This window comes from Xyrauchen texanus, chromosome 13 (genome assembly GCF_025860055.1).
Source record: "Xyrauchen texanus isolate HMW12.3.18 chromosome 13, RBS_HiC_50CHRs, whole genome shotgun sequence".
Classification (NCBI taxonomy): Eukaryota; Metazoa; Chordata; class Actinopteri; order Cypriniformes; family Catostomidae; genus Xyrauchen; species Xyrauchen texanus.
In genome coordinates, this window is record NC_068288.1 from 14,008,536 (window position 1) to 14,026,040 (window position 17,505).

The window sequence follows — 17,505 nt, forward strand, 5'->3', positions numbered from 1 at the left end:
CATATTCATCTCGGTTAATGTTCATGTCATGTTACCTTTACATAATGTTAGTATTACAGTTTTCAAATAAACATTAGTTAGTTAATGCATAATGAGCTTACAGTGAACAATTGTATTTTTATAATTAACATGAACCAAAATGAATAAATGCTCATTGTTAATTAGCCGAACGCATTTACACATTTTAACAAATAGAAACTTACCGTAAGGTGTTACAGTCTGTCAAACAGCGTGCGCGCTGGTATTTGGAGGGACAGGGCCTTTCTGTGGGCCTCCGTGCACATTCCTCCACAAGCGCTAACAGGTCTCCTGCTGGAATGTTTGCTTGTCCGACCGGGATGGCGTCTTGACATCCCAAGCACATCCTTCCCCGCCACACAACCCTGCTACAGTTGATGGGACAGCAGCATGTCACCCTACAGCATCTGTGTACAAGCGTTCCTTTTCATGAGCATCCTGCTTGTCTGCGCACCCTCAGGTACGTCATTTAAGGTCATTATTTTCATACCAATTTTTGGGGCTCTCAGACAATTTTTGTCACCACATTTTGGACTTGACTTTAGTGATAAAGTTGTGGTGATTTTATGAGCCTTGTCAACAGGGCTGTGTGAAAATCTGTAAAGAGTTTGACTGTTCACCCTTCAATGCATGGGGAACTCAACCCCACAGGACACATATCTGGATCAATGTTCCATGTTTCATTTAGATGCACATACAGTATAAATATATATAAATATATACAGGGTTGGGAGGATTACTTTTGGAATATATTCCACTAAAGATTACAGAATGCTGTAAAATGTAATTTGTAACATATTCCATTGGATTACTCAAGGTCAGTAATGTAATCTAAATACTTTGGATTACTTCTTCAGCACTGGTAGATTTTTTTTCTCTTGTTTTGACTATAAAAACTCAAAATACATGTTACAAATACATTCTCTGAAAAACCCAAATATCTCATGAGTGTTGTTTCTAAAACAAGATTAATCAAACTGATCTTGTTTTAAGGATTTTAGATATTTTTACAGGAAAACAATAAAAAAAAATATCAAGAAAATGATTTTTGCCCTAATTTCAAAGATCTTACTAGAAAAAATAAATTATGATTCAGTGTGAATTTTCTTGATAAATAAATATGTTCGTGTCTGGTCACATGTGCATGTAAAATGGCTAGAAATAGCATTTTAGCTTAGCATAAAGCTAACAATTTACACAAGGTTTATTTCTATTTCTTCTGCTCCAAACGTACTTCAAACGTACTTCTCTGTCTGCTCGTATGAATGTCACATCATCAGAAAGTGTTTCACCGCTGTTCAAATGCACTTTGGATCATTTATATGTTTAAATGTTTTCCATCTGAAAGAACTAAATATTAAATGAAACAAATGACAATAAAATACAAAGTAATCTCTTCTGTAATCCAATTACTATTTGAATGTAACTGTATTCTAATTACCAATGATTTAAATTGTAACTGTAGTGGAATACAGTTACTTATATTTTGTATTTTAAATACGTAATCCCGTTACATGTATATCATTACTATATATATATTTGGTAACACTTTACATTAATTTTCCCTTCATTAAGGGTTCATAAAGCGGGTTCATTTAAGACTGCTTAATCATTTACACATGCATTATGAATCATTAGAATATGATTATAACAGCATAAATAGAAATACAGAAATAGCCAAATAATATTTTAATTTACATTAAAAAAATTAATGTATTACAGACTCAGGGTCCAATTAAAATACAAGACTATAAATAAAATAAGCAGCATACATATACAAATAAATAAATACATTATATATATATATATATATATAATTCATACAAATCAATGTTTTACAAAGATGCAATGGTACCAATGTCTCCACAGCTTGGATTTGTAGCGTATAGTACTGACCTTTATATTTGATTAGCCCACAATCATTTCATTTCCAGACTTGTTGAGCCGGCAAATTAAATTATACATAAAATGTCTTAAAACAGCATGAAAAGTTTTAAACACTTCACTCGCACTATGCCATCTAGGTTTCTTAAATACAATTCTCATTGCATCATTATCAGCTACTTGAAGTCTCTTCCAGCTTGCTATCCTATAGTTTGAGCACAAATGTGCGGTGTAGATCTTCACTTCATCTGTGCATGCACTAAACTTGCATAAAAGTATGTTAGCCTGTGTATTCATCATGCGGCGTTGCCTTTCAATATCCTCATCATCTGTCACCTGCTCAGTAATAAAATGCCCAAGATATTTTACCTTCACACAAACATTAAGATTCTTTTCAGACACGGGAAAGTTTATACATTTATCCTCTTTAGTTCTGCAGATCATAACAACACTCTTACTAGCATTATATATGATATCATGTTCAAAACATGCACAGAACATACTTTGAGGAGCTGCTGAAGACCACAACAGCATCTACATACATATTTTAAAATATTTCCAATGATACACCCAGTATTACAGGCTTTCAAACATTTCGACAGATCGTCAATATAGAGATTAAAGAGAACTGGGGACAAAATCCCCCCTTGCCCAACACTACTGCAACCCCAAAAGGGGCTGAAACTTTACAACCCCATCGCATGGTCTGATGAGCATACCAGTGAGCCAGAACCCTCACAATGTAATTACATGTTATAAATGCTTAATAAATACACTTACTAATACTTAATTACAAAACATTACATGCTATAGTTGAAGATTTATGTAACAATAAAGAAAAAAGTTGGCTATCGTAGTGAGATTTAAAGGAACCATTGTGCAACAGCTTTGAGTTTATATGAATTACTGTAATGCATCGACTCACTTGTGTTGTCAATTTCCTTGTCACATTGATTTCAAAAGAATGGTGCTACTGTACCTCAAGTGCCGTCTCATGCTCACCTAATCCTAGTTACCTAAAGTCCCCTGAAAAAGCCTAATAAAGCCTGATGACCATTAAACCATACAGAACTTCATGAACATGGGTTTAATGTTGGCGATTCCTTAAATCCTTCATACAGTGTGTGTCAATGTGTTTTCATGTGTTATTCTAATGTTGAATAAGTGTTATTAAACATTTTGAACATGAGATAAAATGGCTCACTATTTGGTAAGGATTGCATGAAATTGATGTTGTTATTAACATATGGTAATGATGTATAATGCATTTGTAAATGGATTAATAGTCATTATGAAATCCTTTATAAACCCTTAACAAAGGGCACCTTCAAGTGTTTCTTATTTTTCATTGATTCATGATGAACTCTTCTGCTACAGGAATGTAAAGCATTTTAATTATCTGAATATATATATATATATATATATAATTTTTTAATATTTAAAGATAGTTATGTATAATTCTATATTGATATAGATATGTATAATCATTATATATTGAATTATTGTTATATGAGGGACTTTCTCAGCAAATATTTGTATTGCGATTAATCACGATTAATTAATCGGGAGACCATGGAATTAATTCGATTTCAATTTTTAATCGATTGATATATATATATATATATATATATATATATATATATATATATATATATATATATATATATATATATATATATATGATAGACTGTAATAGTCTATTTTGATGAATTAGGATGAATTGTGAATTAATGTATTAGGGCATTTATATGTTTTATTAATATAAATATGTATTTCAATCATGTATTAATAATTAATAATACTAAGAATTGAACATCTCAGCAAATATTTGTATATGCGATTAATCACGATTAATTAATCAGGACATTGTGTAATTAATTCGATTAAAAATGTCTATCAATTGACAGCCCGAATATATATATATATACTGTACATAAATTGCAGTATATTGAATCTATTGAACAAACTACTTTTTTTGTAAATGTCAATTGTAATCTTTCATTGTATAAAGGCAGAATATATATATATATATATATATATATATATATATATATATATATATATATATATATATATTTTCATTTAACATCTTATTTCTATGTAAATGTAAAATATTAAATATAAAAATAATCATTTTGAAATCACCATTACATGCAGTGAATCAACAGGGAAGCTAAACAAACACAAATCAAAATATTGAAAATATATTTTAATAATTGTCAAATGTTGAGCTGACCCCACTGACATCGACATTACAGCTGACAGCACTGTTGCTTTGAGGTGGGTACAGAAGACAACAAGAGAGAAGAGAACCATGGGATGGCTAAATCGGTTCGAAGAATCGGACCAAAATATGGAATAACTTGCAGTCTTATTAGAGACCAGTCCTTGATCAGATCCACAGCAGTTCTTGACTATTGCTTCATTAATGTGGTCTAATTTCAACCTGAAGTATTCATTTTAAACAAGTATGTTTGTTTGCTCATTTTAGGTGGTTCATCTGAAAGTAGACTTCGCAAGATTATCATGAAACAAGAAGGTGAGATGACTGCAGCATCCGTGATTTTAATAAAGACGTGTCAGGTTAATGATCCAGGTTTTATTGACCCCGGAAGGAGAGGTACTCGTTGCTCTCCCAGCACACATTCATAAAGCATAATCACCCACCCTGCCAATCATGCCAACAGTTTAGCTGTTTACCATAAATCTATAATTATAGTCGGATGCCCCCTGATGTCTTTCCTCCTATCAATTCTTCACATTAGGCCAGAATTACCCATCAGCTTCTGACCTACGGAGCTGACAGAGATTGATATCTGACATTTTCAAAGGGAAATGTACAGTACTAATTATAAACGAAAGACACCATTGATATTTATAACTCGGAGGTGTGGAACCTCAGGGCTCTAAACGAGAGGCCAGAGTCTCTGCGTGTCATCGTCAGAGCAAGATAATTGGGCAGGGGTCCTGTCCCTTTGGGCTGTCAGCCTAAAACATTTGCCGCATTTAGTTAATGTAAAAATAGTCGAATTGGTAACACTTTCAAATAAGGCTAGATTTGTTAGCATTAGTTAACAACAATAGTTACATGAACTAAGATTAACATATAGTGTGAAAATATATTCTTCATTAAATACCTGATGCATTTACTCAGTGTTGCAAAACATCTGACGAACTTCAAGCACATTCTGGCAGCTGCTCTCGGGAGTGTAGCTTCTATCTGCTCAAATGGATAAAGACCAAAATCTCAAAAACTGTTGGTCAAGATTACGATCAAAGAAAGTTTCAAATCAGCAATAAAATGTGTATAATATTGGAATCATAAATTGTGCTTCTTTACCTCAGATTACATTAAAAAATGCAATGCACATTCTCAAGTTGATTGACAGGTGATGTCTGTAGCAAAAAACAATTTCTGATACAGTTTCAAATTTATAAAAAAAAATTATAAAAACAAAATATCACATTGACATAAGTATTCAGACCCTTTGCTGTGACACTTGAAATTTATCTCAGATCCATCCCATTTCTGTGGATCAACTTTAAATCCACCGGTGGCAAATTCAATTGATAGGACATGATTTGGAAAGGCACACACCTGTCTATAGATCCTTTGCACGTGACGTCACGCTCTACTTGCGCGAATTCTGAACGCCATGACGGACGGCGGAAGAGCTATTCTGTAGACGGACGGCAAGCCAAACGAGTTCGTGTTTGTGTGGTTTGTGTTCGTTCGTGTTATAAAATGGTTATTTCGTGTTGTGCCGTGGGGTGTGCTAATAGACAGGGTAAAACCAATCTACCGTTTTATCGAATACCAGTTGATGGGGAGAGAAGGCATCGATGGGTTGCTGCTATCAGCCGAAAGGACTAGCAGCCCTCCAAGTACTCCAGGATTTGCAGCAAGCATTTTTTACAAGGTAAGAATAATTTCCCAGTTACGTGTAATTCATTTCTGTAATACCATACCGTCATCCATGTCCAGATGGAGACCCAGTCAAATTGTCATTTGTAACATGAGTAAGCTATGTAATGAGCAAGTACCAGCTAGCGTGATAGGGCTGTGCAGTCTACCCATTCACACTGATCGCCCGTCTCTAACAGTGTCATCTGTATCTGACACAAAAAACAACGCAGATTTTGCACTTAAACGTCTACGCTTCTCTCTAATTTAGGTTGGCTTTTATAAACGTGTTGAAAGATGTTTTTGTAAAATAAACCAGCCCTCAATCTTTTGACCGTGCTTTTGTCCCTTATAAAAGGATATTAAATGCATGTAGAATTGCACACTGGCAAATCTTACTAAATAATTCAATTTTATTAATAGTATCAAATCATAACAAGAGTTATTTCGAAAAACTTTACAAATACAGTAGGTCTAGACCACACTCTATAATTTACAAAGAGCCAACAATTCTAGTAGTTCACTTCATGTTTTGAACAACACCCTACTACTCCTCCAATTCTTGTGAGTCTGTGGACTGTGTTTTGTCTGACAGCAGTCTGTCTGGGCATGTATATGTCTTGGCCAATAACTCAGATAAAATGGCTGACCTATAGAAGGACTCGACATTCTGCACTGCTTCTGTAAAAAAGTCAGCATCAGGCAAAATTCTCTGTACGAAAAAATTGGACGTAGACCACACCATGAAGTCACAAAACTTCCGCCTCGTCACAAACAACTGGGCTTGCACCTGGTAGTGGTATTGATGATCTCTGTTAAGTGCATGTGTACCATCTGTGTTCTCAATGCAGAAATGTTTCTTTTCAGTGGCACTGAGGACTCTGGTGTCCTTGATTTCCAAAATACCATTGCCACAGCAGGAGCAGGACAGCAAGGCATCTGGAGATGCTCCAAGGTACGGACGGGAGGTATCAATGTGGAGACCGGCATCACGAACACTTAGGTCCTGATGATGTTGTGCAGCGTACGCCTCATGCGTCTCTCTGGCTTTTTGTTCATGTTCACATCCCCATCTGTAAATTAGAAAAATAATGTTATTAAGTCATCGTAACTCTTTGAGTGCTCTTTTCATTGGATTTGTTCTCTCATTTCCTAAGAACTATAAGTACTATTGATGTCAGTACCCAAAATTGGCCTACTTTTAATAGCACATAATATTCTCTTGTATCATATTCTATCACAGAGTCGTTTAAAAATATGTAAATTAAATATATCAGGAATAGGGATGCACAATATTGGATTTTGGCCAATATTCGATATGCCGATATTTTCAAACTCATTTTGGCTTTTAGAAATCAAATCAAAGTCCCTCTCCTGTACTGCCTTTATCTTATTACACTCATGTGTTGTAGATAAGGCAATACAAAAGACAAACAACATTTGATTCTACCATAAATATATACTTTTACAAATGTAGACAGACATTCACCCCTGAAAAATAGATAAATTATTTCACTTAGAATAAATGAGGAGAATAAATGATATGCCTGTGCCACATTTTATTTTTAAGTTCAGACTTCAAACTTCAGTCCTTAGGAGTAGGGATGTGACGGTGAAGATACATTCCACTAATTTAAAGGCAAACGTAAAATGCGCGTGTTTGCACGGGCATGCATAATGGTGGTCGTGCGGAGCAGCACTGTTTTGTTATTGTGCCTTGAATTTGCGCTAATTTGAAAACAAAACTAATTTTTTACATCGCTTATAAAAAGCTGTTGCGGCAGTGTGCACATCACTCTCTACGTTAATTTAAGACTTTATTTAAATCATTTAAGACTGCTCTTATGAGGACACTCGACAAAACTGACATTTTGGCATAATTTGTACGTGTTATGTTTTGTTCAAGCCCGAAAGAGAACTTGAGACTGACGCGAGTCTTTTCCTCCACACAGCTGACATGTTGGAAGTTTAAGTTGCTGGTGCTAATGCTACGTTCACAATCGTCGCGTGCGCATAGTATAGAAATATTCATATCTGCCGATGATGATAATTTTAAGCTTTTATCGACCGATACCGATGTCGTGCTGATATCATCGTGCATCCCTAAACAGGAACCATTTAAAAGGAACATTAGGAATAAATAGGAAAAGGACCTTCACCATACACCTGGGATTAAAAATAGATAAGGGCACTCAAAGAGATTGAGGGATGCATGTTTGTAATTTAATGTTGATAATTTGTAATACTGACTGTAATACATTTTCCAATGATAAACGCATTTCTTTGTCTTGTGTTTGTTTCTTTGATGTTTTTTTAAGAAAGCAGGGGCCCTCTACATTAGAACACAACATGTATTGCATACATTTCCATAGTTGAAACATAAGTTCAAAGCACATCTAATTTCTTTACTCACTTACACTACGGTGAAATTAAAAACAGAAACTATATGTTTGTGTCATTATGTCACACATGCCTGGTTGCAACTGTTGAAAATCTACATAGGTCAGGGTAACAGATCTGCCTAATTAGGGATTTGGAAGGATTTGTAGGGTCTGTCCTTGCAGCTGACTTGAACCTAGATGCCGTCACCCTACCAGCCCTCATGTCAAACCATAGCCTTGACTTTCCCTGTTGTCGTGTCTCTTCCTCAACTTTTACTGCCTACAACATTGTAAATTATAGAAGATGAAATTAATGACATGACACCTTCAAGCACATTTTAGTCATATGAGATTAAGAGGGATGACTATACCCGCTCTGGTGTGACTTCCATATCATTGAATACCGCATCACATTTTTTCTCAAGGTCCGAGGCAGACAGCTTCCGGTTCTGAGCACTGTATAACTCAGTCAGGGGATGTGGTAGACCCAGTGACACCACCTTTGGTTGAAACTGTTTACAGTAGTGCGGCATTATGCGTAGTATACCACTCTTCTCAGAAGGGTTTGGAGTTGCATTATCCAGAGCCTTGTAGAATTGTTCTATAGCTGCTGCAGACACACCCACTTTTTTCCCAGATGGACAACCTGAATGGCTTTGGTTGTTTACACCACAACGCTTTTTGGCAGGATTGAGAAATCAATTCCCGATCCCTCTTCATACAAAGCCTTGCCTGCTTTCAAAGGAGGTAGTCCCCACTGTCTGGGCCCATCAGTGCAGCTTTTGTCTCCCAGATGTTTGACAGCAGAGTCTATTGCGTACAGCAAAGCTGTTTCGTGGGAGCACACCTCTCCCAGGCCCGCTTTACATGTACAGTGGCCACACAAGTCTGTCCCATCCTTCTTCAAAGATACCCATGGTTGTAGTTGGGTTTCAGACAGTGACTGGCTATGATGCACCTACAATTACAGAAAGTGGCATAAATACATTATTCTTACATGAATGTTATTGTGATGTTATTGTTTACTTCTGCAGTGACACCATAAATGCACCTTGTGAATACATCTTAATCACAATGCTGTGTTTACCAGGTCAAATTTTAACATAGGCTACAGTGAATATAATAACTTAAAGATGGCTAGATGTTACAATTATATGTGGTTATTACTGATCACAGATACTCCATGGTTTACAGCATGGATTAACGTGTGATCGATAATTAATGACTGCACTTCCCAGAGCAGGGATGCGTCCAGGCCTTTTTATAGTCTATGGTCCAGGCATCCATTAAAAAGCCACGGCCGACAATGTCCTCTAAAATCATAGGCTACGTGTTATATAAATCTTTACTTAAGTAAAAAATAGATGTTAATACAAAATAAACCATAGATTGATGTCTTACCTTTGCCATTATGAGGTAGCTCCCCCCGCCGTTAGCGTAGCATCGCGTACCTGTTACCCAGCCAGCTACAAAGAACTGGTAAGCATCCAGACTTTTAAAAGCTTTGAGATCAGCTCCCGTGTATGGCGATACCCCGTTTACCACGTAGTGGTACAAATCATGTGGGCCGAAGTCGGGCAGATCCGGCGATTTAATGAGTTCCGTAAAAACTGAGGGAGGAAGAAGGTATGTGTCGGTATCCAAACCTGCTATCTCCAACTTCTCCAAATACCGCTCTTTGTGAGGACCTAGCAGATGCCCGACCTCGACCGATAACGGCACGACAACTTTTTCAATAGAAGAAGCCATGCAGTTTAGTGGTATCTTATCTATATTAAACTGTTTAAAAAACTAATCAAATTTCCCGCTCGTCTACTACTGTGTTTAGCCTGTGCATCCAGTGATGTTGCCGTCCAGCATGGCGTCGTCACGTGGTCGTGGTCACGTGGTTGCAAAGGGTCTATATAAGGTCTTACAGCTGAAAATGCATATTAGAGCAAAAACCAAGCCATGAGGCCAAAGGAACTGCCTGCAGAGCTCAGAGACAGGATTGTGTCGATGCACAGATCTGGGGAAGTATAGAAAAGTGTTTCGGCTGCATTAAAGGTTCCCAAGGGCACAGTGGCCTCCATAGTTCTTAAATGGAAGAAGTTTGGAACAACCAGGACTCTTCCTAGAGCTGGCCGCCTGGACAAACTGAGCAATCAGGGGAGAAGGGTCTTGGTAAGAGAGGCGACCAAGAACCCGATCGTCACTCTGGTTGAGCTCCAGAGAGCATGTGTGGAGATGGGAGAAACTTGCAGAAGGACGACCATCACTGCAATACTCCACCAATCTGGGATTTATGGCAGAGTGTCCAGACGAAAGCCTCTCCTCTGTCAAGACACATAAAAGCACCTAAAGGACACTCAGACTGTGAGAAACAAGATTCTCTGGTCTGATAAAACAAAGATTGAACTGTTTGGCCTCAATTCCAAGCGTCATGTCTGGAGGAAACCAGGTACCCCTCATCACCTGCACAACACCATCCCAACGGTGAAGCATGGTGGTGGTGGTGGCATCATGCTGTGGGGGTGTTTTTCAGCGGCAGGGACTGGGGACTGGTCAGGGTTGAACGAAAGCTGAACTCAGCAAAATACAGAGATATCCTTAATGGAAATTAGTCCAGAGTGCTCAGGACCTCAGAATGGGCCAAAGGTTCACTTTCCAACAGGACAATGACCCAAAGCACACAGCCAAGACAACGCAAGAGTGGCTTCGGGACAATTCTGTGAATGTCCTTGCATGGCCCAGCCAGAGTCTGAACTTGAACCCAATCGAGCATCTTTGGGGTGTCCACCAACGGTCCCCCATCCAACATGAGCTTGAGAGGATCTGCAGAGAAGAATGGCAGAAAATCCCCAAATCCAAGCATGCAAAGCTTGTCACAGCATCCCCAAAAAGACTTGAGGCTGTAATCACTGCCAAAGGTGCTTCAACTAAGTACTGAGTTAAGGGCCTGAGTACCTGTATGTCAATGTGATATATAAAAAAAAACATTTTTAATAAATATGCAAAGTTATAAAAATGAGGTTTTTGCTTTATCATTATGGGGTATGGAGTGTAGATTGATGTGAAGAAAAAGCATTTTAGCATAGGGCTGCAACATAACAAAATGTCTGAAAACTTTGTGAATGCACTGTAAGACATGCTGCTGTTGCACAATTAGGCATATAATCAAACCCCCTGAAGCCACTCAGTTTTTTTTACCATAGGAAAGGGGTGATTTTAGTTAGTTTAGACAGTCTTTAGGCAACCTCTTGCTTTTATAAAGTGACCGCAACAGTTGATAAAAACATTAATGTTAATCTCTGATTCTGGCCTTGAATATCTCCCACTTTCTGCAGTCAAGGAGCTGGAATCCAGTCCTAAAGCGCAGATTGCAGTGTCTCAGTACAAGGCAAAAGAGTTTCTTTCAGCTCTTCACAGGTCTAGGAGAAACGTGTGGGATCGCAGTCGCCCTGACGTGCAGCAATGGATCCAGCAGTTCATGTACCTGGGCTACGATGAGGCAGTAAGTGAAATCGTGTCTTCACTGCAACTGCACATGTCTGTACAATCCCACACATTATATGTCAGTATGTTTAAGTAAACCAAGTAAATCTTTTCACTTTTGCATATGCAATCTGTCTCATCATTGTATTAAGTTGTACATGACAAATTTACTCAATTTAATTTCGATATGGGCAAGGGAATTAAATGTCAAATAAATGTATACACAAGAGCCATGTCTATATTGTGATGCAGTTATAATGAGGACAGGGTGAGGCTGATGTCTGGGCTCAGAGAGAAAGCTGGAGTGCATTATAGACGAAGTGTGATTAGCGGGAACTGACAACTGACACTGGATGCCCGATATAACATTGGCACAACTGACACCTGTGTCCTGCTGGGCACAGCTGCTCCTCTTCCTGTTTATGTGTGACAGTTGATGGACATCGTGTTTTCATCCCTTCATAAAAATATATTAAAATAGAAGTTAATCTAAAAATGTATTATGAAGAATATTGTGTTTTTAAAGTATCAAGAAGCTTTAAACTTTCTCAATTTCATCATGCAACCTTTAGGGGGCATATTGACATTTACACCTTTGGCAGATACTTACGGAGAATTGTATTCTAAGTATATAGTCTCTGTGTGATCTTGGTGATGTTCGTGGCATATTCTACAGTTTGAGCTACGGGAACTGAAATATTTTGGAACTATACCCTTCCCTAGTATGCCTCCATTGTTGAATAGCAAATAATAATTTAATTAATTTAATAATTATTTTGTTTAAAATCATATAAATCAGTATTATAGGGGTCTACGTTGACTTAAAAGATGAAAATTGGCACTTCATTTAAAATAGTCTCTGAAGATTACTTAGTAACTCTTTATTTTAGGGATCAGAAATTAGACAGTAATTCCTGACACATGTAAGTGACTAATTTTGGACTTGTTTGGCATTATAAAGTATTTATAAAGCATTTATTGGCTGATTTCTTGTTCTTGCTATATAGCCCCTTTATATTTGCTTTTGTCAAAACAATACTTTTTTTTGCTAAAAACAAATCAGTAGCAAGTTTGATGCAAAATACATCCTTTATAGTTTCTCAGTCCTCTGTGTGAATGTGCGGCTTATATGAAATACATGTAGAATGCATGTAGCGTTTCAACAAAGCGGGGAAGGTTAGGGTTGGGTGTAGGGTTAGGTTTAGGTTTAGATGTAGGGTTGGGGTAGTGTAAGGGTTAGGTTCAGGTGTAGGTTTAGGTGTAGGGTTAGGTTTAGATGTAGGGTTAGGTTCGGGTGAAGTGTAGGTTCAGGTTTAGGGTTAGGTTCAGGTGTAGGTGTAGGGTTGGTGTAGTGTTAGGTTCAGGTGTAGGTTTAGGTGTAGGGTTAGGTTTAGATGTAGGGTTAGGTTCGGGTGAAGTGTAGGTTCAGGTTTAGGGTTAGGTTCAGGTGTAGGTGTAGGGTTGGTGTAGTGTTAGGTTCAGGTGTAGGTTTAGGTGTAGGGTTAGGTTTAGATGTAGGGTTAGGTTCAGGTGTAGGTTTAGGTGTAGGGTTAGGTTCGGGTGAAGTGTAGGTTCAGGTTTAGGGTTAGGTTCAGGTGTAGGTGTAGGGTTGGTGTAGTGTTAGGTTCAGGTGTAGGTTTAGGTGTAGGGTTAGGTTTAGATGTAGGGTTATGTTCGGGTGAAGTGTAGGTTCAGGTTTAGGGTTAGGTTCAGGTGTAGGTGTAGGGTTGGTGTAGTGTTAGGTTCAGGTGTAGGGTTAGATTCAGGTGTAGGTGTAGGGTTAGGTGTAGGGTTAGGTTCAGGTGTAGGGTTAGGTTCAGGTGTAGGGTTAGGGTTAGGTGTAGGGTTAGGTTTAGATGTAGGGTTGGGGTAGTGTTAGGGTTAGGTGTAGGGTTGGTGTAGGGTTATGTTTAGGTGTAGGGTTAGGTTCAGGTGTAGGTTTAGGTGTAGGGTTGGTGTAGGGTTAAATTCAGGTGTAGGTGTAGGGTTGGTGTAGTGTTAGGTTCAGGTGTAGGTGTAGGGTTGGTGTAGTGTTAGGTTCAGGTGTAGGGTTAGGTGTAGGGTTAGGTTCAGGTGTAGGGTTAGGTTTAGGTGTAGGGTTAGGTTTAGGTGTAGGGTTAGGGTTAGATGTAGGGTTGAGGTAGGGTTATGTTTAGGTGTAGGGTTAGGTTCAGGTGTAGGGTTAGGTTCAGGTGTAGGTTTAGGGTTAGATCTAGGTTTAGGGGTAGGGTTAGGTTTAGTTGTAGGGTTAAGTTTAGGTGTAGGGTTAGGTTTGATTAGGTGAAGGGGTAGGTTTGGGTGTAGGTTTAGGTTTGATTAGGTAGGGTTAGGTTTATGTGTAGGGGTTGATGTAGGGTGTTTGTGGGAGTCTATATAATCATGCTTCAGTGATGTCACTATATTGAATGGTTTTATTTAATTAGGTGTGCAGATATCGTCTAACACTATTTGCTCTTAGTGCAAAGATGATGCTTTTTGTTGCTATTTATCTAAGCCTCAAAAGTCCTTTTATATTTATTTCATTCTTATAAGTTGCACATCCACATAGTGTAATGAGAACCTATAAATGATGTGTCTTGCACCTTATTAGTTATTGGTGTCTTTTGTTTTACCTCATAATAATTAGTTTTACCTGCAAACAGGCTATACGGCAAGAGCAAGAAATCAGGCCTAGTAAATATTTTATAATCCCAAACAAATCAGTAACTAGTTCCTTACAAGTCCAATTATTAGTCATTCATTACAGTGTTTCTGATTTCTCTAATGTTTTTTAATCAGATTTTTTTATTTTTTATTTTTATAATAAATTGTTCTTAAGCATTAGTAAAATATTTTTTTAGCAGTTGTTCTTCATGCCTTTCTTACAAATACATCTGAATCTATCTTTTCATCACAAATGTAATGTTTACTTGAATAGTGTGAACTGTGGTATAGTTGTTAGTGCAAGTGCTGGCATGTTTTACAGTGGTGCTCAGGTTTGAATATGATCTGCAATGTGTACAAATTCAATTTAATCTCTCAATCTTTACTTCATCTCTCCAAGGAGAATGCATAAAACCCAAACATACTTATATTTACCATATGTGCTCTCATTTCACCATTAAATACTGTACTTCCAGAGACTTGAGACTGATCTCTCCTATTGGATGGACCAAGCCAGATCACATGACCAGGGCCGGCAGCATCATCACGATGAAAATGCAGCTATGAGCCAACAGGACCCCAGCTCCTACAGACATGGAGCTAATGTCAATTATGATTATTATTAAAGCCCACTTCTGCCATTTCCTAGAGCTTAAAGTGACAGTTCACCCAAAAATGAATTATCGTACTGTCTAGCTAACCCTTGTATTGTTTTAAGCCCATATACAATCATTTTCTTTCTTCCGCGGTGCACAAAAGGGGATGTTAGGCAGAATGTTAGGTGCTGATAGCCTGAGATAATAACATCATCTGTGTTCTTAGTTTTGTCTCTTTTTTTTCAGTACGTGAGCAGGTTTATGGGATTGTCAAGATCAACATTAAATTGCAATGTTAAAAAAATTGTATTTCAAGTTCAATTCTGTATCACATCCTCAAAACTGTATTGTTTAAATAAAATGTGAGTGGCTACATCAAAAATAAAACATTAAAGGGATAGTTCACCCAAATATGAAAATTCTCTCATTATTTACTGAACCTCATGTCAAACCAAAGTGAATGGTGTCCAGAACTTTGAAGGTCCAAAAAGCACATAAAGGCAACATGTAATCGTTCGACTCCAGAGTTTCAAATCAAATCAAATCACTTTATTGTCACACTACAATTGTACACAAGTGCAACAGTAGGTGAAAGTCTTGTGTGCAGTTCCGAGCAACATAGCAGTCATGACAGTGACGAGACATATACCAATTACAATAAACAACATACTTACACAACACAATTTACATATCAAATGTACACATACTTACACAACACAATTTACAAATCAGATGTACACATACTTACACAACACAATTTACAAATCAGATGTACACATACTTACACAACACAATTTACATATCAAATGTACACATACTTACACAACACAATAATTATATACAATGTACAGTAAACAATACACACAATATAGAATACACAATATACAATACAGTTTAAATCCATGTCTTCAGAAGGGATATGATAGGTGTGGGTGAGAAAAAGACCAAGTTTAAGTCCTTTTTATTATAAATCGCCACTTTCACTCTCACATTCCTCTTCCTTTGTTTTTTGGCCATTCTTCGAGCACATCACCACTAGCTGGAAAGGAAGGAGAATTAATTGTAAAACAGGACTTAAATAGTGATCTGTTTCTCACCCACACCTATCATATCTCTTCAGAAGACATGGATTAAACCCCTGGAGATGAATGGATTACTTTGATGCTGACTGTAACATTTCATGGAAAAGGAGGAAGCCGAGACGACGTAACAAACATGTAAAACACTTTAATCGCACTTTTCAGTGTTTAACGTAACGGAGTACTTTCCAGCCCCACATTAAACACGCACTACTTTTTGGCCAGCTACGTCAAATAAATTAACACACACACACATAGACAGCTTTGTGCGTCTCTCTCTCCCCCTGCGGCTGTCTCCTCTCCTTAAATACTCCCGTCACCCCTCACTGGAACACGACACCGCTGTGGCACACAGGTGGACCTCATTCATCACTTAGGTTCCCGGCATCACTAAAGTTCTGGTCACCATTCACTTGCATTGTATAGACCAAAAGAGCTGAGATATTCTTCTTTAAATCTTCATTTGTGTTCTGCAGAGGAAAGAAAGTCACACACATCTGGGATGACATGAGGGTGAGTAAACAATGACAGAATTGACATTTTTGGTTGAACTATCCCTTTAAATGAGGTAACACTCACTGATACGCTCACATGGGCGGACAGACTTGCATAAACGTGCAAAAGTGATTTGAAATGAGGATGAGATTAATACAGATTAACATGAATCATTTAACTGCTAAATAAAGCTCATATTTGTCGGCCTGATTATTTCAACTCATTAAATATAAAGACCACAACAGCTGCGGCTCAATGTAATATAGTTTAAAGGATATACTTTCCTTGTGATATTTACCTAATTACAAACAATTCATGTGTAAAAGTGAACTCTCCTGGCAGCACATTAGTGCACGACAGCACATTTGTTAGGAAATGCTGTGCGACAGAATAAAGGACTCGTATGTGGAGTAAAATATTATATAAAGTCCTCTTATGTCTTTATTTCAGCCAAGATGAATACTCAAGAACACTTAATGTTTATTATTTTATTTTACAGAACAGACAAAAGGCTTATGGGGCATTGAAAATGTTGCTCCGTTTTGTTGTAATTTTGGTCTGGTCTATAAATTACTAAAGGGTAAAAGGCCTGTTGTTAATATCTGTCAGGCAGAGACACAGAAACAAATGATGGATCCATTAGAGGTCATGCCTCACACTGCATTAGAGTTTCTTTATTTACAATGAGATTTTTTATATCTTTTACCAAAGCAACGTACTGAAGAAGCAGTGTTCGATAAATTACTGTCCTTATAAGTATATGTTGGATGTAAGAACAAACGGTATGCAATGCTTGCTGAAAATCCTGCTGATCTGTGTGGAGTCTGCAGTTGAGAAAAAGAAGTCCAACAAGGCCCTCGGCCAGGGCTGGACTGGTAATCTGGGATACCGGGCATTTTCCCTGTGTGCCGACGCACTTTGGGCCCAATCAGCGGGCCGGTGGGTCGGCCATGAAATGGGCCGTGATAAGCTAAAATGAGCCGCCGCATAATGCAGAATGGACCACAAAACGGCGCTGCGACATGCAGAAA

The 17,505-nt window shown here is 37.7% G+C and overlaps 1 protein-coding gene across 1 annotated transcript; it reads left to right on the forward strand.

The window, feature by feature from the left end:
* The first annotated feature begins 397 nt into the window (after positions 1-397).
* ecrg4b (ECRG4 augurin precursor b) lies at positions 398-16,878 on the forward strand. The gene is made up of 4 exons (XM_052140498.1): positions 398-478; positions 4,394-4,441; positions 11,514-11,680; positions 14,781-16,878. The coding sequence occupies exons 1-4, from the start codon at positions 409-411 to the stop codon at positions 14,928-14,930; spliced, it is 435 nt and encodes a 144-aa protein (XP_051996458.1). The 5' UTR covers positions 398-408; the 3' UTR covers positions 14,931-16,878.
* The last annotated feature ends 627 nt before the right edge of the window (positions 16,879-17,505 follow it).